This window comes from Chenopodium album, chromosome 2 (genome assembly GCF_948465745.1).
Source record: "Chenopodium album chromosome 2, dcCheAlbu1.1, whole genome shotgun sequence".
Classification (NCBI taxonomy): Eukaryota; Viridiplantae; Streptophyta; class Magnoliopsida; order Caryophyllales; family Amaranthaceae; genus Chenopodium; species Chenopodium album.
Genome location: NC_137835.1, coordinates 5526639 through 5552870, shown reverse-complemented (window position 1 = coordinate 5552870; position 26232 = coordinate 5526639). Strand labels below are relative to the sequence as shown.

Here is a 26232-nt window from a genome sequence, read left to right as displayed (position 1 = left end):
TCGTTTAAAGGAAAATTGGATGGTTCCACCCACCAAATTGGATCCCGGGGGTATTAGGGACCATGATAAGAATTTCAGCAATTTTTAATTCCAAAATTGAAGGCTAATATCCATGATTTTTTAGAAATTTCGAAGGTTTCAGGTCCCAGTGTCGAAAAGAAATAAGATTTTAGAGATACATCTCGGTGTCGTATAATGCCGTTTGGAACCATAAATTATCATTATATATTGTTATAAATATTTGTGGTAGGCTTTAGAAAATGAAATTGGTGCAAGTTGTAAACCATTAAATTGGCCATTTAAAGGCAAATCGGATGATTCCACCCACCCAATTGGATTCCCGGAGGATATTAGGGACCATGGTAAACAGTTGTGCAATTTTTATTTCCGGGCGAATATAAGTAAAAAAAATACCAAAATTAAAGGCTAATATCCACGTTTTTTGACAAAATTTTGAAGTTTCAGGACCCGGTGTTGAAAATGCTTGAGATTTTATGGGATACATCTCGAGGTCATATAATGCCGTTTGGAACCATATATGATTATTATATTTGTCAAAAATGTTCGTGGTAGACTTGAATTAATGAAATCGGTTCAAGTTGTAATTTGGTAAATTGGTCGTTTAAAGGCAAATTGGATGGTTCCACCCACCCAATTGGATTCCGAAAGGGTATAAGGTACCATGTTAAACATTTCAACAATTATTATTTTCGGGCCAAAAAAGTCAAAAAATTCCAAAATTGAAGATTAATATCCACACTTTTTGAGAAATTTTTGAGGTTTCGTGGCCTGGTGTTGAAAAGACTTTAAATTCTAGGGGATATATCTCGTGGTCATATAATGCTCTTTGGAACCATATATGATTATTATTTGTTGTCATAAATGTTCGTGGTAGGCTTGGGTTAATGAAATCAGTGCAAGTTGTAAACTAGTAAATTGGTCGTTTAAAGGCAAATTCGGATGGTTCCACCCACCCAATTGGACTCCAGGAAGATATTAGGGATCATGGTAAACATTTCGGCAATTATTATTTCTGGCGAAAAAAAGTCAAAATATTCCAAAATTGAAGTACACACTCTTTTTGAGAAATTTGGGATGTTTCGAGACCCGGTGTCGAAAAGTTTTGAGATTTTATGAGATACATCTCGGGGTCGTATAATATCGTTTGGAACCATATATGATCAATATATGTCATAAATGTTCGTAGTAGGCTTGAGTTAATTAAATCGGTGCAAGTTGTAAACAGGTAAATTTGCCGTTTAAAGGAAAATAGGATTGTTCCATCCACCCAATTGGACTCCTAGAGGGTAATAGGGACCATGGTAAACATTTCAGCAATTTTTATTTCTGGGCGAAAAAAGTAAAAAAAATTCCAAAATTGAAGGTTAATATCCATGCTTTTTGAGAAATTTTGGAGGTTTCGGGGCCTGGTGTCGAAAAGTATTTAGATTATAGGGGATACATCTCGGGGTCATATAATGTCGTTTGGAACCATATATGATTATTATATGTTGTCGTAAATGTTTGTGGTAGACTTGAGTTAATGAAATCGGCGCAAGTTGTAAACCGATAAATTAGCCGTTTAAAGGCAAATTGGATGGTTCCACCCACCTAATTGGACTCTCGGAGGATATTAGGACTATGGTAAACATTTCGGCAATTTTATTTCTTGGTGAAAAAAAATTAAAAAATTGAAGGCTAAGATCCACGATTTTTGAGAAATTTTGGAGATTTTCAGCCCCGGTGTCGAAAAGCCTTGAAATTTTTGGATTATATCTCGAGGTCATGTAATGCCGTTTGGAACCATATATGATCATTATATGTTGTCATAAATGTTCGTGATAGGCTTGAGTTAATAAAATCGGTGCAAGTTGTAAACCGGTAAATTGGTCGTTTAAAGGCAAATAGGATGGTTCCACCCACCCAAATGGACTCCTGGAGGGTATTAGGGATCATGGTAAAAATTTCGACAATTTTTATTTTCGGGCGAAAAAAAGTAAAAAAACTCCAAAATTGAAGGCTAATATCCACGCTTTTTAAGAAATTTTGGAGGTTTCGGGGCCTGGTGTCGAAAAACCTTTAGATTATAGGGGATACATTTCGGGGTCATATAATGTCGTTTGGAACCATATATGATCATGGTTTGTTGTCATAAATGTTTGTGGTAGGCTCGAGTTAATGAAATCGGTGCAAGTTGTAAACCGGTAAATTGGTCGTTTAAAGGCAAATTGGATGGTTCCACCCAGCCAATTTGACTCCCGGAGGGTATTAGTGATCATGGTAAACATTTCGGCAATTTTTTATTTTTGGATGAAAAAAAGTCAAAAAATTCCAAAATTGGAGACTAATATTCACGCTTTTTGAAAAATTTTGGTGGTTTCGGGTGGAGCTGTCAATTTGGTTAAACGGGTCGGGTAATTATCGGTTAGAGTGGGTCGCGTCAGTTCGGGTCGGGTCAATTCGGATTAATTCCATAACTTATGTGGGTCGGGTTTGGGTTAGGTCATGCTTTAGTCAAGTCACGTCGTGTCATACTTCTTATCGGGTTTGAGTCGAGTTAATAACAGGTCGGGTTACATTTGGGTCGGGTGAACAATAGGTCGGGTTTAATTCGGGTTTTCACGGATTAAAACGGGTTATGATTATTCTCGGGTTCGAGTCGGGTTGGGTTCAAGTCAATAATTTGCGAGTTATAATCAGGTTGGGTCATTCTTGGGTTTGAGTCAGGTTCGGTTCAACTCAATAATTTGCGGGTTATAATCAGGTCAGGTCATTTTCAAGTCGGGTCATTCTCGGGTTCAATTTGGGTTCGGTTCAAGTCAATAATTTGCGGGTTATAACTAGGTTGGGTCATTTTCAAGTCGGTTCATTCCCGAATTCAAGTCGGGTTATGTCCAAGTCAATAATTTGCAGGTTACAATCAGGTCGGGTCATTTCCAAGTGTGGTCATATTCGGGTTCAACTAACTATAAATAGATAATTATCATTTTTATCAAGCTAATTGTTTCCTTTGACTATAATATATATGGCAATATAGTAGGGAACTATAGTCTATAATTTAGGAAGAAAATTATCTCCTTTGACCATACAACAAATATATACTATATTTAACTCTTAAATTTGAGAATGATGCTCCTTTCTTTTGTTGGCCTGGACCGACTTGGTCTCCCTAGACAAAATGCTTTAATCAACAATAATAAGGTGGTCTAAATTGCATTTAAGGTGATTTGAAATCGGGTCAGGAACAATTTGGGTTGAATTTAGGTCGGGTTAATAACAAGCCGTGTTGATTTCGAGTCAGGTTAGTAACAGATCGGGTTGAATTTTTGGTTCGGGTTAGTAATAGGTATGGTAAAATTCGAATCGGGTTAATAACAAGTCGGGTTGAATTTGGGTCAGGTCAACAACAAGTCGGGTTGATTTCGGGTTAGGTTTGTAACAGGTTGGGTTAAATTCGGGTCGGGTTAGGAACAGGTCAGGTTACATTCAGGTCCGGTTAGTAACAATTCGGGTTAAATTCGGGTTTTGACGGGTTAAAACGGGTTTGGGTCAATTTCGGTTCAAGTCGGCTTCGGTTCAGGTCTATAATTTACTGGTTACATTCAGGTCGGGTCATCTCCAGGTTAGTTCATGTTCGAGTTCGGGTCTCACATACTCGGATCAACTCGGGTCTAGGGTTTGTTTCGGGTTGGATTTGGGTCACCATTGTGTCGGGTTCAGATGGGTCGGTTAATAATCAGGTTTGTGTCAGTATTTCGGATCGGGTCAACTTTTGATAGCTCTAGCGACACTAGCCATACAACATTTTTTTTTTTTACGATAATAAAATAAACTAACGTGGCTCATTAGAAACCTCGAGAAATCTACCAGGTCTCTGATGTCCATTTAAGCACAATACTAAATACACTCGAGGAGTTGAAACTTATTAAATTTATTGAAAAACAGCTCGTAAGATATGATGCTAAAGTTGATGCTAGTGCTTAATTATGAGAGCATCAAGCACCCTTATGTCTTGAGAAAAAGTCTCAAGGAAGAGTTGGTCGTAAATTTTCATGCTCAGCTTCTTATACAATTCTGGTTGATTAACAGTAATCAATTCATTAATCGGCCCCACATCATCTTCGGGTTCTGGAGTATAAAATGCAGACACTGAATGCCTCTCTCTTTCCGAATTAGTCATCACCCTGTGTATTACACTCTTGAATACACCATTACTCATTACCTGCAAGTTGAGTCCACAAAAAAAAACTCAAGCTAAGATCAACAAAAACATCTGCAATACTAATTTTTGCGGATTGGCTTAGATGTATTAGTGTATAATTGAGTCAGTTACCTCTGCAAAATCACCAAGAACAACTACTAGAGCTCCGGGGATGACCGGAACATTGAACCACTTATCATCTTTCAGGATATGCAGACTCTCCGGCACATTTTTGTCTGGCAAAACCATTGAAATAAAGGATCTATCTGAGTGTGGACGAACACCATAAACTTTATCAGGCCGCGAACAAGGTGGATAGAATGCAAATCTTGTCTCCATGAGTCCACGTTCACCATGATCTTTTAAGAAGCAATCCTCTCTTAATTCCAGAGATCGCGCCATGGCTTTAAGGATGACTTCAAACATCATTCTCAAATTTAGTGAAAATTCATGTAGAATTTCACTGAGTCCAATGATTTATCACATACAGATAACACTATGTTAGTATTCCCCATTTATTTAACGAAATCAAATATATATACTAGTGAATGCAGTGATAAGTACCATGTAACAATGTCAATTATTTAGGCCTTGTTCTTAAACTCGAAAAAAAAAAAATACTTGTAGTTATTGTGGCTGATTTGTACCTGAATATTTGCGGCTTCTGAGGCCAAAATTGGAGCTTGCGTTGATCCTCGGGATAAACTGTAAGAAAGAGTCTATCATTCCAGTTGATAGGCTTATCTTCAGCTCCAGCAAGCACGGCCGAGTTTCCATATCCATTGTAAACATCTTCCATAGCCGAGTATATTAGTTTTTCCTCTAAAGGAAGTGCAAAAAACTGCCTTGAAACGTCAATCAACTCGTCCAGAAATAAACTTGTCATCCCATGGTTTATAACCTATTCATTAACAAAAACCGCCAACAATTAACATAAACATACAACATTCATAGAGAATATACGCAATATTTAAATCACTACCTACCTATACGGGAATTGAATAAATTTCCCTAAAAAAATTAAAAAAAAAAAAAAAACCTGGAAACAACCCCAATTTTTGAAAGCAGAATGAAGCTTTGAAAGTTCATCTTGATGAGCAGATGAAGAACCAGTGGAAATGAGATCGAAATCGATCAACAAAGTTTCTTCCCATAGATTGGTAGAGGCATCAATGGCTGGAGAAATTACATCATTTTTAATCATGTATTTTTGTGGGATTTCCTCCCCTTTCTTTGCTATTTCCTGTACTAACTTTGATATTACATCTTCTTTTTTTGATTCATCCATTACACCTTCAACTTTCACTCTAACTAAATGTTTTATTTGTTATCTGTATTTATCAGCAACAAAAATCGGACATGTAGTTTGCACAGATCATGTACATAGGTAGGTATTGACTTTATATTAGCAATCATATACTACCTCCGTGTTTCTTAAATTCAAATGTTTTAATTATAGCATTATTCATATATTTTTAATTGACCGTGTTTTGTGATATATATATACATAAACTAATAATATTGTCATATGGAATCTTATTAGATTACTCACGATATATATTTTTAAAATATTAAAGTTTTAAAATTGTTGCTTATCAATAATTAAAAATAATAATGGCTGACTTGTGCATTTACCCCCTGAAAACGTTTCAATTAATAAAAATTATTATTTGCTACTCTAATATTTATACAATAAACATTAGTGCTTTGTCGTATTATCGTTTACTAATTAGTTATACCAAGTCTTTTTTTATGTAGCAATTAGTAAAGGAGATGTACTAATAATTAATGTGCAATATTAAATCATTAAAATATAAATAATTATTAGCACTTTGTCGTATTATCTCCTTTACTAATTAACTGTACCAAATATTTTTTTATGTAGCAATTAGTAAATTAAGGAGATGGTACAAATTAAAGTACTAATAATGTGCAATATTAAATCATAAAAATGGGCATGTATACATTGAATAATGAATTAATGGTAATAAACGAGTAATTATTTTCAAATTAAGGGGTATAGTACAATTTTATTTTATTTTTTGGTGAAGATAATACAATTTTTATTCCTATTGATTACGTCACTTCTACATGTAAGGACTAATCCATATACAAGTATATAATTAACTAAAAGCAAACAACAATATTTTAGCTTGTTTGCATCAAATGAAGCAACAATGCTATAGTTTAAACATATTGATAGCGAATGTATTTGGAATATTCTCTTCTCATATATGTTTTGAATACAATATTTTCATTTTATCTTTTATTACACTTAATAAGAAATAGAGGTAATATTATTTTATGCTAATATTTTAGCATGTTGGAACTTGAGATCTATATTTATTGTACTATCTTCGTTCCATAATAATTGATACACTTTCATATACTATCATTATTGAATATTGATGCGTTAGAGGTGCATGGATATATACTTATATAGGCAGGTAATAGCCTAATAGTCTTTAGATTATGCTACAAATTACAAATCCATATAAAGTCATCTACAATATAATTGCATTGATGCATTATTAGAGGTCCCTTGTTAATTTGAAGGATCTCTTAATGACTGGGACATACAAACGTTAGTAACACTGGTTCACAAGAAGCCTTGAGAAATAAACCAATTGTCGGATGAGGTCCATTTGAACAAAACTCAATAAGGCCGGATTAGAACTTTATTTAGTGCAGTAATTGTCGAGAAAAGTTCATAAAATACAATGTCCAAGTTATTCATCTTAGATAGTTCTTCGATTAAGAATACAAATATAGTAGTAGAAGAAATTCATCTTAATATACTAGTGCTAAACTTTGAGCGCATCAAGCACCCTTATGTCATGAGGATAGGTCTCAAGAAACAGTTGTTTGTAAATTTTCATGCTCGCCTTCTTATACAATTCAGGTTGATTAGCGCTAATCAATTCATCAATCGGCCTCACTTCTTTTTCGGGTTCAGGTGTACAGAATGCAGTCACTGAGTACCTCTCTCTTTCTGAACTTGTCACCACCCTGTGTACTACACTCTTGAAAACACCATTACTCATAACCTACAAGTTAGAGTCCACAATTCAATTATAAGAATGTTAAACAAAAAACAGGATAACGCAAAGATCAACGAACACCTGCATTAGTAGTTATTGAGTCAATTACCTCTGCAAAATCACCAACATTAACTACTAGAGCTCCCGGGATGACTGGAACATTGAACCACTTATCATCTTTCAGGATATGCAGGCTCTCCGGCACATTTTTGTCTGGCAGAAGCATTGTAATAGAGGATCTATCAGAATGAGGTCGAACACCATAAACTTTATCAGGCCGCGAACAAGGTGGATAGTATCCAAATCTTGTCTCTATGAGTCCACGTTCACCATGATCTTTGAAGAAGCAATCCTCTCTTAATTCCAGAGATCGCGCCATGGCTTTAAGGATTACTTCTAACATCATTCTCAAATTCAGTGAAAATTCATGTAACATTTCACTGAGGATAACACTATGTTAGTGCTCATTCATTTTGATAGAGTATAAAAACATATTTCCTGGCTTCAACCATCAGCTTAAGCTTTTGGTTGAGTTGGTCTATTAACACATTTTATGATCAAATACAGTACTAATATGTGCCATGTGGCATGACTGTGACTGATTTGTACCTGAATTTATCCGGCTGCTGAGGCCAAAATTGGAGCTTGCGTTGATCCTCGGGGTAAACTTCAAGAAAGAGTCTATCATTCCAGTTGATAGGCTTATCTCCACCAAGCACCGCCGCGTTTCCATATCCATTGAAAACATCTTCTTCTACTGCTGAGCATTTTAGTTTTTCCTCTAAAGGAAGTGCAAAAAACTGCCTAGTAACATCAAGCAACTCGTCCAGAAATAAACTCGTCATCCCATGGTTTATAACCTGATCATTAACAACAACAAAAACCACCAACAAACGTAATGTAACATAAGCATACAACATTAAACATGTTTGATAGAGTATATACACAATACTTCAATCACCACACAGGGATCGAATTAGACTCCCTAGAGATCTTTCAACAAGTAAAAAAAAATAATAAATAAGTTGCATTATTATGAAAAAATTACCTGAAAACAACCCCAATTTTCGAGAGCAGAATGAAGCTTGGAAAGTTCATGTTGATGAGCAGATGAAGAACCAGAGGAAATGAGATTGAAATCGATCAACAAAGTTTCTTCCCACAAATTGGCAGAGGCATCAATGGCTGGAGATATTACATCATTTTTAATCATGTATTTTTGTGGGACTTCCTCCCCTTTCTTAGCTATTTCCTGCACTAACCTTGATATTACAACTTATTTTCTTGATTCATTCATTACACCTTGCTTCAATTTTCACTCTAACTAAATGTTTTAGTTATCAGTAAGAAAATCTGGACATGTATTGTGTACTGATCATGTACATAGTTATCGATCGACTTTATACAAATAATTAATCATTAGTGTCTCGTACCTACTATCTCCATCACTAATTATTTTTTTATATAGCAATTAGTAAGGAAGGTAGTACAGAGTACTAACAATGTGCAATATGAAGACATAAAAATGGGCATACATCCAATAATGATAATATAATATTCCCAATAAAGGGGTATTAGTTCACTTGTTCATCCCATTGATTACACCACTTTTACATGTAGGGAACAATCCTTGTATAATTAAGTATAAGCAAACAACAATAATTTAGCTTGTTTGCACCAAATAAAGCAACAATGTTACTATAAATAATCTTTACTTTGTGTTGGAAAAAAAAAAAAAAAGCAACAATGTTATAGATTATATGACAAATTGACAATGATATGGCTTTAAAATGTTGATAGAATACATATATATTAGGAATATCCTCATCATAGGCTCCAGATACTATTATGTGTACGATGACTGATGCATTAGAGTTGGTCTTAGAGATGCATATTCATTTTATGTTAAAGCCATATGTGTACATCACAGGCTCCAAATACTATTATGTGTACATATATTTTTATTCATTTCATGTTAAAGCATGTTATGATGGATATTCATTTATTCTCTCCGTTTTATTATAATTTACACACTTTGACTTTTTGCAGTATTCATATACTATGATTGATACATTAGAGTCGTAGAGATGCATGGATGGGCAGGAAATAGCCTAATAGGCCACAGATTACGCTACAAAGGTCAAATCCATAAAAAGTCCCCTTATTAAATGGAAGGATCTCTGTTAGACAATATATTTTCCGATATCTCATATGTCTAACAATCTCTTAATGACCAGGACACACATACGTTAGTGACACCGGTCTTACAACAATATAATAAAAATGGAGAAATCTATCAATTCTTAGTGCTATATTTTGAGCGCATCAAGCACCCTTTTGCCCTGAGGATAGGTCTCAAAGAACAACTGTTTGTAAGTTTTCATGTTCACCTTCTTGTACATTTGTGGTTGATTACTACTAATCAATTCAGTAATTGGCCCAACTTCATTTTCGGGTTCTGGAGTACAGAATGCAGCCACTGAAAACCTTTGCCTTTCCGAGTTAGTCACCACCCTGTGAACTACACTCTTGAATATACCATTACTCATAACCTGCAATTAAAGTCCACAGATCATAAATCTCTAACTTATTAAACATAATAAGAATAGGTGTAACGCGTGATCTTTAGGATCTAACATACAAGATAATAGTGCAGATTGTTTGAGAAATAACCAGGCAATAACACAATAACAAATTCAGTAAGTTTTTGCTCATTCGAGTTGAGTCAATTACCTCTGCATAATCTCCAAGATTAACAAATAAAGCACCAGGGATGACTGGAACCTTGAACCATTGATCGTCTTTCTGGATATGCAGGCCTTCGGGCACATCTTTGTCTGGTAGAAGTACTGTTATAGAGGATCTATCTGAATGTGGATGAACACCATAAACTTTATCAGGCCGCGAACAACGTGGATAGATTCCAAATCTTGTGTCTATAGATCCTTGTTCACCATGTTCTTTTAAGAAGCTATCTTCCTTCAATCCTAGAGACCGCGCCATGGCTTTTAGAAACACTTCTAACATCTTTCTCAAACTCAAAGAGAACTCATGTAAAACTTCTCTGAGGTCACAATAATCTATCATATGTTAGTCTTCCATACATTTAATGAAATCATATATACTAATGGTATATATATATAGGCCTTGTTCTTATACTTTGGAGAAATTACAAGTTAATTTGCATATGAAAAAAGTACTTGTGAGAGTCAGCAAAGAAAAATTAGCTCTAATCTGAAAATATAAATCTTGATTAACAAACAATTTCACGAATGATGAAGTCTAAAGAGCCTTAATGGTTGAATTACATGAACATGTACCTGAACTTACGCGGCTTCTGAGGCCAAACTTGGAGCCTGCGTTGTTCCTCCGGATAAACGGTAAGAAAGAGTCTATCATTCCAGTTCAGAGTTTGATCTCCAGCAATTACTGCAGCATTCCCATATCCATTAAAAAAATCTTCTGTTATTGAACATTTTAGCTTTTCCTCCAAAGGAAGAGCAAAAAATTGCCTAGAAACATCAAGCAACTCATCCAGAAATAAACTTGTCATCCCATGGTTTATAACCTGATTAACAACACAAACCACAAAAAAAAAAACATAACATAAAACACTAATCATGTTAATCTATGATGCACGAAATGATCAGCCTGATATCTAGATTGAGGTAAACACAAAGTCTCAAATCCGCGAGCCGAGGGACATTAGAGTCCCTAGGGATCTATCAATAAGATGTTCAAAGCTAAGATTTGCATCATTATTAAGCTTATTAGAACACTAGATTTACTAAGTCCAAAGAACATAAAAAAGTCAAAGACTACAAAAAAGAAAGAACAACCTGAAAGCAACCCCAGTTCTTTAGAGCAGAATGAAGCTTGGCAAGTTCATTTTGAGTTGATGAAGAAACAGGGGAAAGTTGAGAGAAATCAATCAACAAAGTTTCCTCCCATAAATTAGAGGAAGCATCAATGGCTGGAGAAATAACATCATTTTTAATCATGTATCTTTCTGGGACTTCTTCCCCTTTCTGTGCAATTTCCTGCACTAACTTTGATGCTGCATCTTCACTTCTTGATTCAGCCATTACACCTTCAACTTTCACTTTAACAAATTCGGACTTGTACAATGTATGTACTTGCTTGCATTTATACAAATGATTACTCTATATGTTTCCGTATATTTGTGTTTTTTTAAGTATTTCATGTTACGGAGAAAAACTTTGACCAATAGTATCCATTTATTTATATAGGAAATAATGTATTGACGTGAGATCTTAATAAATTTGTCTTTGCGCAATTTCCATACCTACCACAATAAATTTAATAGTCAACAATATAATCATAAAAATTATAAAGTGGATATTGTAGAAATTTATAGAGTATTATTTAGCATTGGGCAACGTAAGAGCAAATATAAAAATGAACCTTAGCCTATCAAAGGTTGAAATTGGCCTAAAAGCAATTAACTTTTGCCTTAGGAATGTGCGACAGAAAGGCATAATAATGGGTTTAACCAATATTCTTAATATTTCCTTCCCTAATTTAGGGACATGATCCACTTGTTAAATGTAATCACTCTACATGTAGGGACCAATCCATGATCAATTTGTTTGCACCAAAGTGAACATTAATTATAAGTAACAGTGATTTATATTCAACTACTACCTTCATTGTATATTATTTGCAATGATTAAACATTTTTCCTCTCTACTTTATGTCAAATCGTTGCAAATAATATGAAACGGAAGTAGTATTTACATTCAAGTTCATCTCGTGGTATCATAATTTATCATTCAAGAACAATATATAATCGTTTAAAACCTTGTGAGATTATATTTCAATGTGGATTATATTTAAAAATAATAGTTAACTTTTAATAAATTCATAGCTAAAGATACTAACAATTAAAGTTCCATTGACAAACAAAGAAGAAAAAAACACATATACTCGTATATTGCAAGTAAAACAGAGAAAATAGCTTTTTACTTTTTAGAGAACAAGTAGAAGTTCAAAATCTTGTAAAAGTAATTTATAATTTAAAATTACTAAATCTTACTCAGTTTTTTGGGTGGTATCTTACTAATTCAGTAATTCATACGAAGTAGCAAGTTAAATGTGTTAGATTTAGTATCGATTATAATATGGAGACGATGGAGCCAAAAAAAAAAAAAAAGGAACCGTCATGTTTAGATGAGATGTACTGAAAATTTGGAATTACTATAAATTGCCAAGAATGCAAAACTATACAAGAATCACTTTTTGCCTTGCATTAATTCCATAAAAATCGGATGTCAAATAAATAGTGTTGTTGAATTCTATCAGGGTAGTAGGTGAATTCAGCATCCTAATACAATGTATGTAGATACATTTGAGTTAGAATGTGAATCGAATCCAAAAAAATTCCCTTAATAAAGGGATGTCAGTTGTTAGGATTTCACCGCTCATATGAATGATGCTCGACCTGTAAAGAATGACAAAAAAAATGATTTCTTGACTCCGACTAGATTTGTAATGGATTAAGCGAGCTTCTTTGCACGGCCATTGGAAGGCCCTGCAGCATCTTTTTTGGATCCAGGTTCCTCAGGTTTGCGGGCCCAGGCTGGAGCTCGATCTGGTTCATAACGATAATCATAGAAAAGTTCTTCCCCTGCATTTATTCGTTCCTTGGCAAATATGCCCACTCGATGGTCACCAGCTACCATAATAACCTGCCATGGTAACAAACCATAAATGATATTTTCCGGCAACTATGCCCATTTGATGATCAGTGAATACAAACAGCACCTGGAGGTCTATGCTATATAACTGTAAAATTCTGTTTTCATACGCAAAGACTTACCTTTGCATAGCAATTCGGATCAGGAGAGTGATTGGCAAATTTCAACTTGTCCCCTTTTCGATAAGCATCTAGAACAAACTGCACAATCAGAAGATACAACTGTTAATAAAGAGAGAACAAGCCACCAATAATAAGTCCTATCTAAAACTGCAAAATTAAAAATCCAATACTCAGACCTGGTCATTTAGATTGAAAAGAAATGAAGAGTTTTCACGGTCATATATCTTTCCACGTTTATCAGCTTCCCGGTGTGAGATTAATTCTCCAGTGTACTCTCCAAGGTATTCATGCTTTCCAACACCATTCTGAAAAAGGGATAGAAACTAAGCCTTATGCAAGAAGCAGAAAAGATAAACATCAGTGTTGTGAATTTGAGAATTATCACCTTAAGAAATGCTCCCCAACCAGAAACATCAGACCTGCCAAGTAAAACCTGCACGACGAAAAAAAAAAACAAAAAAACCCCTTAGTGTCATATGATATCCTAGACATGAGATAATCACATGCTGCAGCCATAAACAGCACCATTAGTCTAGGCTTAAACAAAAAAACCCAATATTGCAGCGAAAGACAACTTCAGTAACCTTTTGATTAATAAAACTCATAAGAAGCAGTGCATTACACAAATTAGAGAGAAGCAGATATCCTAGCAAAGAGCTGTAGGAAGGGAAGTGCCACTCGCGAACATTTAGAAATTAAGATGGTTCCTCCAACATACATTCTAATTTTGCTTTTGGATGGCTGTAATCCTAACGCTGATGTAATTAAAGTTTTGTTATCTAGCCTCTTTGCTGCCATGTAACATACATACAACACTGGTTTACTACCATGTTTGTACGTAACAAGATAACTACTCAAATACTTAGATAGCAAAATTAGATCATACTCTTACACACCAATCTATTAAAAGTTTTAAAGTAACCCCCTAAGACAAATTTGTTCCATTCATACCAATACCCCCGATCCATTTTAGATGATCACATACCACAGCTATCTATTCATATAAATAAGAAATTTAAGCCATTCCTATACACCACAGCCAATTTAGATCAGAGTTCGGTTGAGCCCTCAAAATTTCAACTAGCATCTTTTGAAAAGGCCAGCTTTTAGCTAGGTCTTAATTTCCAAATACTACCTCCGTTTCACATTTTTTGCAACTTTGGATTCGACACGGACTCCTAGGCAAAAAATGAGAAATGGAGATTAACAAATGTTTGGGCATATGATTAAGAGGGAAATAGAAAGAAAGTGGATAATTATTTTTTAACTGTATCACCACCAAGGGCACCAACATCCACCTGACCACCACTTGCACTGTAAACACCACCACTTGGCCAACACCCCTACCACCCGCCAAACTTCCATCACCACCACTGACCACCTTTTTCACTGTTCGGATCTCCCTGAAACCACCATAACCGCCCAAAACCTTGTCGTTGCTGCAAACACCCACCCTTTCCCCACCCACTAACCTTGCCGGAACCCTAACCCCAACCCTCAATCTCACTGGAAACCGGCCGGCCAACCCCCCTAAATAGCCGGCCGACCTCTACCATTGGGACCCTGAAATCACCCAGCCAGCACTTCCCGACCCCCAAAACCACCAACACAACCCATCTAACCCCAGCCCTCTCGCTTCCTCCGCCAACATCCGATCTCATCTTCAACCTCAGAGATCCGATCAAACGACCCACCCAACGCCTGCGTGCGACGACGTCGATTTCGAGGTCACCTCGCTAGAGAACGCCTACTTCACGGAGGTTTAATTTCGGGCAAAACGACGACAGCCAAAACCACCCACCACCAGCCGCACCACCATCCCTTAACAAAAAAACCCACCATCCCAAACCTAGCTTCACTGCCCTTGTGATGTGGTTTGTCTTCGTGGGTAGATGAAGAGAGAAAGGAGCAGATCCAAAGAAGAAATCAGACCAGATTATAGGAGAGAAAAAAATTGGGGAATTGAAGATGAAGGTGAATGTTGGGGGTTTGATTTCTGGAAAAAGAATCTGGAAAGAATTTGATGAAGATCGATTAGAATCATTAGATGAATATTGGAGGAATGAACGAGATGAATTGATTTGGTTGGTTGGGAGGATGATGAATTAACTTTGGTGGAAACAATTAATGAAATTAAGTTAGATTAGTATTTTATTAATTTTGTTTTAAGTATCTAATTGAGTTTATGAAAAATTAAGTAAGGGTATTTTAGTAATTCTAGCTAAAAAAAAAAAAAAAAAACCTTAACTAAAAATGGAAAATTTTGGAAAGTTGCAAAAACTGTGTAGCGGACGTTTTTGGTAAAAGTCGCAAAAAAAATGTAAACGGAGGTAGTACATTTTCTGCTTAATTTATATTTTCAATTAATTTTACCGACTAGAACTCTAGCCTTTTACATTTAACAAAAAAAAAAGGGAGGACACTTTACCCGCTGTTGTTGCTTGAGCAATAACTTCATATTTCTACATCCATAATTGTCACCTCTTTGATTTGGGACACCGAGTGTACCATCACCGCAGCTGCAGATAAAGATTAAAAAGGTAACCATTTGTTAGCAATGAATCTAAAGTAACGTATCCAAGCACTGGTGCATGCTTTGCATCTAACTACCCAAATGTTAAAATTGAACATAATTATAATCAAAATACCATTTTCAGATCCCCTTCATTTGCTCAATGTCAAGTCAAAGTGATAAACTATTGTCCATTAACTTAATCAACTCATCATAACTGTTTTAAATTTACTGCATAAGTAATGCCTTGAAACATGACTCTTCAATTATAATGTACCGACAGTATAACTTCGATATTAATATGGATACAATGGAATAACAAGTTATATGGGAGCATGTCAGTAAAAAAATTACAAGCCTTTTTCATGACAATGCCACAAGCCACAGCAACTGATAAATACGTGGTATATATCATAATGCTCTTTACTAATTCTTGCATCTCGTATACAGTTGGTACTTTTGAAAAATCTTAGGCACTCTTAATCTGCTACAACTGCTCTACATCTACAGTATTCATTCATATGATAAAGTACAAACAACTGCCATAATAAAATACATGGGCTCACCTCACCCAACAATTACGACAGACATCTGGATCACACTCCCTATCTGCAGCAAAGCAAGGACATTGACGGCTTCTGCATTGACTTTTAGCACAGTGACAGCCCCGGAATCTATTTTTGCAGTTCTTAGGACACCTACATGAAGAGAGATTGGCACCATTTAGCAATGAAATCAGTAAGCTGAGTTAAACTGGTGAAATTAGAAGTTTAATCACAAAAGGTAAGCGGAGGTTTAAATACTCAGTTCCAACCCACTCTGAAAAATAAAAACTCACCCGCAATATTTCTCACAGCATGTACCATTTAAAAGACATGAACACTGCTTTCCGCAAGAAGATTCACACCCACAAGGATTATACTGTCGACAAGGCTGATCTTTTCTCTCTGAAATCCGCTTTCTAATTGAATGGTAACCTGTGGACTTCCATGTATACTTCAAACGGCGAACTCTACCTCTCCGCCGAACATATCTTGATCTCCTCCTGATGTCATTGCCCTAAAATGTACACACCAATAGATAATAAGCATAAGTCACGGACATATATATGCATACTCTTAACACCATCAGGACCAGAATCCGGTAACTAACCATAGTTTCAGTGCAGTCAAGGTTTGTCCCATCATCACCACCTTGGTAGGATAGATTATTATTCAAGTGATTCATGTACTGATAGACCTCTGAACATGTCTTCAGTCCATTCAAAAGGTTTCTAGCAATCAGGCAACTGCATGACGGAAAACATAGAGTTAAGCAATACAGATCAATGAGTAAGCCTTAGACCAAAAGCCGAAATCATGTAATACCATAAATAAGCAAAGCAGCCGCTCAGTTAAACCACTAACTAAACAATTGTTTACAATAAATTATAAACAAATCTTATTATCTTTGTATACTGTACAAGAGCAAAATTTGTTCCATGTAGAAGAAACCATAATTCCCTTTTATATTTTCTACAAACAGTTAGGACTTCATATATATATTGCATGATGACAGAGTTATACTTGAATTACTATCTTACTATAGCTTACTACCACATTTACTAAGTTATTTTATCTTCATCATTTCCATCAGTGAAATTGGCCAAGAGATATGTCATATGTGAATTAAATTCTACAAGTATATCACATAGACTTTTCAATTCACCAAGAGTCAAGTATTAAATACCCATGCCTCCGACATAAATATTCACTACTGGGCATTTCTATTCAGGAAAAAAAATGCAAATTGCTTTTTAAAAATGTCCTATTCATGACATATACCCTTGTTGCATACTCGAACCCAAGTCCATGTAATACAGATAAGCTCAAATATACCACAAAGGTAATTTAAATCTATGGAAACACAGATATTGAAATGACCTGTTCCTGCCGAAAATCTCCAAACCCTTCTCATAAAGTGCTTTTTCAAGAGCCTTCCATGAGCTGTCATTATTAACTTCTAGTTTTCCAGGGCTTTCATCTACAAGTTCTTCTTTCTTTGACACGTCATCCAAATGACAAGTAGATTGATCGTTAGATGCCACATTTAGAAGATCACTAGGAGTCTCACAGTTTGACTTGGAGCTTCCCACAGCTGGTGAAGCCTTCCTTGACCTTTCACCAGTGCTTAAATTTCCTTTCTTGTGTGAAAAACTTGCAACATTATCCTCCTTGCGTGCCCGAGATCGAAGCTTCATATCTCTAGACAAGGAAGGTCCAGCGTTGACTGAATCAGCATCTTGAGCCACTATCTTTTTGTGCCTCTTCTGGATTGCAACCACTATCTTTTCAGCAGCTCGCTTATTCCTACTTTTGCGAGCTCCAGATTTCCCGATCAACTTACCCTTAGAATGGATAGAAGATTGGTTAACAGAGTTGTTATCTTGAAAAAGATTTTCATCTGAATCACTGCTATCAGATGTATTTCTTGCATGTGACGAGGCACTTTCACTTTGAGTGGATTTTCCCTTTCGTTTGTTAGAAGAACCAATAGACTTCTTTCTTGGTGACACCTCAGCAAAACCATCATCAGACGAAGGGCCAGGCTTAGCTTCAGAGCCATCAAATTTTTGGGAGATGACTGCGGAATCACCTTCACACTTAGGAGCCTACATAAGCAGATTGGTCTATGCATTAAGATTAAGAGATCCAACTTTCTAATAAAATTTAAAATAGAATTATTGCTAACATTTCCCCCTCCCATTGTATTCATCAAAATAACAAACGCACCGTACGATAGCAGTGCAAACCACATGGTACATTTGCCTCCTCCGAAGAGCTCCAGGGATGTTGTTTCTCAGTCTACAAAATTAATATTAAATGAGAGAGATAGAGAGAGATGCATCAGGCAATAGAAGGGGGGGGGGGGGGGAAGTAAATTTTGAGCAATATGCTATGAACTTACAGGAAAGATGAGATCCTGTGAGCACCCATGCAATCTACAATCAAAAACCTGCCAATAAAAGAATCAGCAACAAAAGGTTAGACTAAGAAGATAAACAATAAAAAAAAAAAAAAAAAAAAAAAAATCTCAAGAAGGTCAAAGACAGTAGTTACGTAACACCGGCGACAGAACAGGTTGTCAAAAGAATCCAAAGCTCCTTCCAAATCTTTATCAAGATATGGGTTTGAATTTTCTGAAGTCTCCATGGTATCCCCATTTCTTACACCTGCCATAGCCTTCTCTTCTTCACAAAGAATTTCATATCTTGCCTGTATAAGACGTTTGACGGTGTTTCATTTCTCTGTAAGAAAAGCACAGAAATAATGGGAAACAGCTGGACCGAAGTTCACACTCTGACCAGTGTATCGGATAGCATGTAACAGTAAAGCAACAAACACCACGGTTACTTCTTCAAGAAAAAAAAAACATAATAATGTCTTCCTCCTAAATACCTTGATATCACTAGGTTTTTTGGAAAAACACTGCCCAAGTAAGTCCAAAACAGCATCTGATAAACCAACTTCCTTAACTGTCATTCTGGAAATAAGCAAACAACAAGAATGAGATAAATCACGGCAAGATCATGATAATCAGCAAAAAGTTATAAAAAGTTAAGTGGAAAAGTAAAACCACCAAGAACCAAAAACAAAAAAAAAAAAAAAAGTTATAAAAAGTTAAGATTACATCATTACACCATTATGCAAAGAAAAGAAGACTTCTTATACTCCCACTATTTTTTCTTCTACCTACTTTCCATTTAAATGTATTTTTGGCTCTGCCCTAGAATGCTTGGACTCTTCAATTATTCCCGTCATACATGTGTAAACACAATCTGATCCAGGTGCAAACACAGGATGTGAAAAAGACAGACGTGAATAAAAATCAAAAGGCAGTTGCAATGAGGCATGTGGGAAGTTTGAGAACAGGAGAAGAAAAGATAAACATTTAATGAAACTTACCTTACTTTTTTTTTAGAGAGAATCTTAATTCTCCAGGCTTGCAGTCACAATCTCACCTTTTCCCAATACAAATTTAAAACACACATTCTAAGTTTCTCTCAGCTTACCCAATAAATAATTACCATATTAATATAATTTACTGAATCCAATTTCTCCGATTTCTGTAATTCGTAAACTGCTTCTTATAGAAAGGGGGGAAAAAAAGGAAATACTCAATATTTAAGTTTTCAAAATTTTAAACAACAATTTTTTTATCAAAAAATTCCTTTTTTTTCATGTATCCAAGTCTATATCTAGGTTTAAGAGACATAGGGTACTTTATCCTATATGGTAAATTAGTAACAGTTACCTAGTAAAGAGGAACATTATATATTTATATGTGAGACACCAGACACCCTACACAATTCAGCTGCAGGAGAGAGTTATATGGATTAAGATCTTTGACAACCAAATGGGCTGATTTCTCTCATTAAATTGAGGCTTCTCTAAATACTTAAATAAACATTCAAAATCTGGACCATAAGCATTTAGTATCCTCCTCAAACTCTTCATTAATCATTTACAAAGCATAAAAAGCATTAACTGACATTTGACAGTCATATTTTATTCAATAGGTCTAGAGCAAATGAAGGACTTTGATTACCATGAAAGATAATAACATATTCATAAGCTCTGTGAAGATGTATCAGCATACAGCCCCTATTTCTACTTATGTAACAGGAGACAATAGAGCAGGGGGGAGAGGATATAATTCCAGCAGAAGGAAAGATATTGGACATCACGCTATTATTTTCTTTTTGGATTATGAAAATATATTGTTATGTGTGTTTAGATAGGACACAAGATGCAATGTCCACTGCAAAGAAACCATATGAGAAACAAAAAGCATGGAATCAATTAATAGTAAAGCACGTATGGAAAGGGTTGCCTATACCAACCGAAGGATGTAATCTTCTGATCGAACAAAATCCTTCTTGTCTTCTTCATCCTCAATTACTTCTTCCTCACTGTCACTGCAAATTAGGGCCTCCCCGCCATTTGGATCATAATATATTCGCCTTCTACCGACCACAGATTGGTCTTCTGTCATCCTTTGGTTTCTGAATGAAAAGCACAATCAAAATCCATGACATGGACAACATTGAACAAAGGCAAACAAAAATACAAAACCATTGCCCTATAGAACACTCGGAAAACATGCATAAGCTTTAAAACCCAAACTCCATACCTTCCTTAATACGATGCAATTCAATCAAATTCTACAATCTGGGTCACCACTGACCATCATATTTACTTCAAAGAAAATTTAAGTTCCTTTTGATTGCAAGTTTTATAATAACATGGACCAAAGGTGCCTTTAATGGCAAGTTGACAACCCACTTTTAAATTGTTGTAAAAATGTTTTAAGTTTTGTTGTAACTTTATATCATCCTTCAAACTCCTTGATCAATGAAATCGAAATTATAATGGAACAATATTCACGATTGCCACACAAAATCTAAGTTTCACAATTCTTGCAGTAAAGTTGGATAGAAACTCTATAAGCAGGAATATATAGCGGAACAAATTATACACAGTTCCAACTATTCACAATCCTCATTCCCATTTCAAGAATATTTCATCTATTTGTATAACTCCTTCCATTTATACTACCTCTAATGGTTTGTTTGGATAAAGAAAAGGGAAGGAAAAGAAGGGGAGGGAGGAGAAGAGGAGGGGAGGGAGGGAAAGGGAGGGGAGGGAAGAAGGATGAGTTTTCCTTCCAAATCTCTCTATTGTTGGAAGGATCAATTTCCTACAATTTAATCCTTCCATTTCTCTTCCCTCCAATTCCCTCCCTTCCTCATTTGCTATCCAAATGAAAGACACTCCATCTCTCCATTTCTCTTCCCTTCCTTTCCCTCCATTTCCTTCAATCCAAACACACCGTAAGAGATCTTATACATCACAAAATCCAAAGGAGTTTTGTTTTCCTCACCTTGTACTAGAAACTTATTTTCCAAAGTAGAATAAACCAAATCAAACCAGAGAAGATTTTAGAAGGATTTTCCTATTTTCATCTTTTATTACCAAAAGAGTTAATTTTATATTAGTAATATTTTGAAAATTATGTATGGAGTAATTGGAACGATACACAATAAAATGAATCTAGCAAGATCCCATTCTATAAGATTTTCACATACATACTAGGGTAAAACTTCAGACCTTCGGTCTTACCAGATGTTGTAAAAATGTGTTAAGTTTTGTTGTAACTTTATAACATCCTTCATACTCCTTGATCAATGGAAATCAAAATTAAAATGGAACAATATTCACGATTGCCACATAAAGTCTAAGTTTCACATTTCTTGCAATAAAGTAGGATAGAAACTCCATAAGCAGGAATATATAGCGGAACAAATTATACACGGTTCCAACTATTCATAATCCTCATTCCCATTTCAAGAATATTTCATCTTCATACTCCTTGATCAATGGAAATCAAAATTAAAATGGAACAATATTCACGATTGCCACATAAAATCTAAGTTTCACATTTCTTGCAATAAAGTTGGATAGAAACTTCATAAGCAGGAATATATAGCGGAACAAATTATACACGGTTCCAACTATTCATAATCCTCATTCCCATTTCAAGAATATTTCATCTATTTGTATAACTCCTTCCATTTATACTACCTCTAAGAGATCTTATACGTCACAAAATCCAAACGAGTTTTGTTTTCTTCACCTTGTACTAGAAAGGTATTTTCCAAAGTATTAGAATAAACCAAATCAAACCAAACAAGATTTTACAAGGATTTTCCTATTTTCATCTTTTATTACCAAAAGAGTTAATTTTATATTAGTAATATATTGAAAATTAGGTATGGAGTAATTGGAACGGTACACAATAAAATTAATCTAGCAAGATCCCATTCAATAAGATTTTCACATACATATTAGGGTAAAACTTCAGACCTTCAGTCTTACCGGACAAGACTAAATCTTTATAAATCAAGACCAAAACAATTTATCTCATGTGAAAAAACCAAAGCAGGTAGCTTAGTATTAACTCTTAAAAGGACCCCAAGGAAAGCAACAAGGAAGACAAAACCATATACCCTGGTAAATACAGAAATATAGCCAAAGCAAAACACTAAAAGTTCAGACCAGCCACGAACAGCAACTAATTGAGGTCAAATTGAATACCACACTTCTGAAATGTGCTCAAAAATCCCAAACAGGATAGGTACACTCTTGAAGAAGGTTCAATAGTATCACAAAGAAAACCATATTGAAACATAATATCACCTATTCTGCTTGGATACCCTTATTATCCACCCTTTTTAAACACACTTAAAGATGAAAGATTATTTACAAGAAAGCACTACCTAGAAGTATGTTATCCAAAAGTGTTGATAAAAATACAATTAGACAAACTTTAGAAAAAAAAAAAAACAAACTTAAGCCCATAGTATGCGCTTTAGTATAAAGACTATAAACCCAAAGTGATAAAATTGAGAGTTGTTAATTATTGTGTGATACATGTCCAAATCCACAAACCCACAATGCCAGTGTCCAAATCATTAAACACCTTGATACTTTATAAAAGAATTTTTCATTCATTCTCCACCAAAAAAAAAAAAAAAAAAAAAAAAAAAAAACCCTCTTTAGACTATACACCGTCATTTGCTTAATAAATACATAATTACTATCCAGCACTAAGGGATTTATTATCTTTTATACCCCAATTCCCTAGTAACCTCCTCCTCAAGTATGTGATCCAGTAAATTACCAACTACATGATGTAAAACCTTTGACTAGACCAAAAATCACATATTGACAATCAACCATAAATAAGAACTCAACTACTCATTGAAAACATTCTGCTCTTGAGAAAGGCCTCCTCGTGACAGCCTCAACAGTTTCCCTTTCCAACACCTTTACGTCGCAGCATATTCACCATCTTATAAATGAAACTGATTTGTATCCCTTTCTTTATCTAGGAGGCTAGAGTACCAACCTACCCAGTATAATATAAGAATATTTCAAACCATGTGCGAGAAAGTTAACCATTCACCTACGGCCCAGGAAAGAAATCCTTTGCTATATTGATTGTAACAAATTTAAACTAACGCAAGAAAACATAGTGCAAGCTACTGGGAAACATTATGAAGATACAAGACCACGAAATTTATCCTATAGAGAAAGTTAAATGTTCCTGCTATATAGCTCAGGGCCTTCAAGTATTGTTCTATAGTTGGAGCCGTATTCACAAAAGTAAATGTGAATCTGTGAGCATATGAAAACTTTGTGTATTATTTAAGGGAATCAACAGAAGTCCTCATCAACACAGATTTTACATAATATTTTAGTTCTAGCAATTTGAATTATAAAAAGATGAGGCAAACAATGTCTGCAAATTAGTTTATTTAAAAAGATCCAAAAAAAAAGCATCATCAAATAGATAAGTTTCTAAATTCTGAGTTGTGAAAACGGAAAAACTTCAAATACTGAACAGTGGTGTAGAGTCATGTCCAATATAATATGTCGTTGACTCGTTTCTTTCTTCATGTTGCGAAATCCCTTTCAATGAAAGCACCTTTATATAAGCCCAACCCGGGCTACCCCTACATTCCCCATTATATGTACAAGAAACAAAATATAAATTTATGCATAGCTAAACCATCAAAAGCCTATGACAGCCACAACATATTTGAGGGGGGGGGGGGGGGGGGGGGGGGGGGGGGGATCAAGTTGATACAGCATTACAACATAAACAAACTTATGGAAGTATGGCATGTGCATAATGATTAACATTATGTGAAGAATATTTTCATCAAAGTACATGTTAACCTTAACAAACCTGTCCAAAAATATCCATGTCGTATAAGGTGGTAATCTCTTCACTCCGGGAATTCTGATGGCTCGAATAGTATTCTTATTAGGGAAAGGAGAACCTAGAAGAATTGCTGTATCTTCAGGTGAGACATTGCCACCGTCACCATCGGTACTAGTTCCAATACCGTTTTGCATATTGACTGCATCAGTCTGCCTTTTTACCAATAAAGCTGCATTCTTTTCCAAGTCATTAGGCGTCACATTTTTTCTTTCTTTTCCTAAAGTCACTTTGCACAACTTTTGCCTGTTTTCTTCCATTATGTTCTGAAAACAAGCATGAAATCATAAGAACAAGAATCCTTCATTCACTAACAAATACTTTAAAAAAAACTTAATTCCACCCAACTTTCCAGATGATGCTCATAATTATACCCTATTCAAAACTGATTTTAAACAATCAACTTAAAAACACTCAAAGATTCCGCCTTTATGCCATCCTTTCATCAGCATTGCTATTAATTCATCAGTAATTACAATTAAAAAAAAAACACTAATTCCAATCATCCATACGCGTAAATCGGTTAAAATAAGCCTTCAACATGTCACATTGTTATTAAACCGAAACCTAACTTCTACTTTCCAATCAAAGCAAAATTTCAAGACACAATAAATTTGGTTTCTGGAAAATGCACCTTGACATAAACTTGCCGTTGAGCTTCAACATGTTGCTTCAACGAATCGATAACCGATATAATCTCCTTCGGTACGACACTCGTATTCGTAAGCTCCGACACCTAAACAACATCATACCAAACAAAATCGCACAAAATTTCAGAAATTCATACGAAATCCGACAATCATCATCACTTAAACTTAATATGAGTGAAAAAATTTATACCGGCGTGCTCTTCGAAGGTTCCGATCTGGTTACAGAGAGAGAATTGGAGCGCGAAGGTTTGATAGACATCGCCGACGATAAAAGAGCTGCCGGAAGTGACGGTAAAAAGCGCCGGCGGTGGAAATTGGTGTCGGATGCTAGTCATGCAGATGCGAAAATTGAACGGCGGCGGAAGACGGCGGTGATGGCGGTGGATCTGGCGGGAGTTTCGGAAACCCTAATTTGAGGAGAGAGAAAGTTGAGGATGGTAAAATTTGGGTTAGTTGAATGAGAAAGAAAGAAGGAGGGGGGAGGAATTTTAGGCGGAAAGGGAAGGATTGGCTTTTACGTTTTGAATTTGTTTATTGAGTTCTGTTTGTGTCGTCACCTGGACTCGAAGTGTATCATGTTTCATAGCGCTATTTTCAAGAGCGTTCTACTCTTCTAGATGAAATAACCTATTAAATCGACACCTTTTAAGTTTTATCAGCTAGTTCCGTAAAAATCTCAAACATTTTGTAGTTGGTAGGACTTAAACTTTTGAGTTTTAAATCACAAGGTGAATTTCCCACCAATTCCACTAATATGTTTGGTCATAAAAGGCTCGTTGAGTGTTAAGAGAAGACGGGTAAGGAAATACCACCCAACTAAGGTTAGCTTCAATGGCGAAGCTAGGGCACCGGCCCCACCAAAAATATTTAAGTTCCCTTTTTTAGGTTCAAAATTTTGATAATAGTTATATCTGTATAATTATCTGATAAATATCTCTCTAGATTTAGTATCCTAAACCCACCTCTGGTTACCTTTTTAGTAGAGATCGATCGCGTAACCTCATTATGTTTGTACGATATTTGTTCGTATTCAATGATTTGTAAATGTTGAATTCTTTAATTTGTTTTAATATTAAAATATTTTCTCAGTGCTTAATTAATAACATGCGTAAAAAGTTAGCATAAATTGTTACCAACTTACCATTTTTTGAGAAAAAAAATAT

The 26232-nt window shown here is 35.3% G+C and overlaps 3 protein-coding genes and 1 pseudogene across 3 annotated transcripts; all 4 read right to left on the bottom strand.

Annotated features, from left to right (window-relative positions):
- Nucleotides 1-3858: 3858 nt before the first annotated feature.
- On the bottom strand, nt 3859-5489 carry LOC145580866 (protein LATERAL BRANCHING OXIDOREDUCTASE 1-like). Its single transcript, XM_081637954.1, has 4 exons — nt 5241-5489; nt 4849-5102; nt 4334-4664; nt 3859-4222 (listed from the first exon to the last, which is right to left on the bottom strand). The coding sequence occupies exons 1-4, from the start codon at nt 5487-5489 to the stop codon at nt 3974-3976; spliced, it is 1083 nt and encodes a 360-aa protein (XP_081494080.1). The 3' UTR covers nt 3859-3973.
- A 1516-nt stretch (nt 5490-7005) lies between these two features.
- Nucleotides 7006-8539, bottom strand: LOC145580857 (protein LATERAL BRANCHING OXIDOREDUCTASE 1-like; annotated as a pseudogene).
- A 905-nt stretch (nt 8540-9444) lies between these two features.
- On the bottom strand, nt 9445-11440 carry LOC145594085 (protein LATERAL BRANCHING OXIDOREDUCTASE 1-like). The gene is made up of 4 exons (XM_081650424.1): nt 11082-11440; nt 10563-10810; nt 9976-10306; nt 9445-9794 (listed from the first exon to the last, which is right to left on the bottom strand). Exons 1-4 carry the CDS (start codon nt 11325-11327, stop codon nt 9552-9554), a joined length of 1068 nt encoding a protein of 355 aa, XP_081506550.1. The 5' UTR covers nt 11328-11440; the 3' UTR covers nt 9445-9551.
- A 1000-nt stretch (nt 11441-12440) lies between these two features.
- On the bottom strand, nt 12441-25606 carry LOC145594077 (histone-lysine N-methyltransferase CLF-like). The gene is made up of 17 exons (XM_081650419.1): nt 25260-25606; nt 25054-25155; nt 24387-24685; nt 20476-20637; nt 19031-19115; nt 18692-18847; nt 18540-18587; nt 18365-18436; nt 17516-18243; nt 16746-16881; nt 16432-16652; nt 16160-16291; nt 15510-15600; nt 13467-13514; nt 13258-13386; nt 13082-13159; nt 12441-12950 (listed from the first exon to the last, which is right to left on the bottom strand). Exons 1-17 carry the CDS (start codon nt 25326-25328, stop codon nt 12759-12761), a joined length of 2748 nt encoding a protein of 915 aa, XP_081506545.1. The 5' UTR covers nt 25329-25606; the 3' UTR covers nt 12441-12758.
- Between the last annotated feature and the right edge of the window lie 626 nt (nt 25607-26232).

Coding starts and splice junctions, on each gene's coding strand:
- LOC145594077 (XM_081650419.1), bottom strand. CDS start 25,328: ATGTCTATCAAACCTTCGCGCTCCAATTCTCTCTCTGTAACCAGATCG. Junction 25,156..25,259: donor AACCTTCGAAGAGCACGCCG/GTATAAATTTTT, acceptor GATGTTGTTTAG/GTGTCGGAGCTTACGAATAC. Junction 18,244..18,364: donor GTTTGCACTGCTATCGTACG/GTGCGTTTGTTA, acceptor CTGCTTATGTAG/GCTCCTAAGTGTGAAGGTGA.
- LOC145594085 (XM_081650424.1), bottom strand. CDS start 11,327: ATGGCTGAATCAAGAAGTGAAGATGCAGCATCAAAGTTAGTGCAGGAA. Junction 10,811..11,081: donor AGAACTGGGGTTGCTTTCAG/GTTGTTCTTTCT, acceptor GTTGTTAATCAG/GTTATAAACCATGGGATGAC. Junction 9,795..9,975: donor ATCTTGGAGATTATGCAGAG/GTAATTGACTCA, acceptor CTTTAATTGCAG/GTTATGAGTAATGGTATATT.
- LOC145580866 (XM_081637954.1), bottom strand. CDS start 5,489: ATGGATGAATCAAAAAAAGAAGATGTAATATCAAAGTTAGTACAGGAA. Junction 5,103..5,240: donor AAAATTGGGGTTGTTTCCAG/GTTTTTTTTTTT, acceptor GTTAATGAATAG/GTTATAAACCATGGGATGAC. Junction 4,223..4,333: donor TTCTTGGTGATTTTGCAGAG/GTAACTGACTCA, acceptor CTCAACTTGCAG/GTAATGAGTAATGGTGTATT.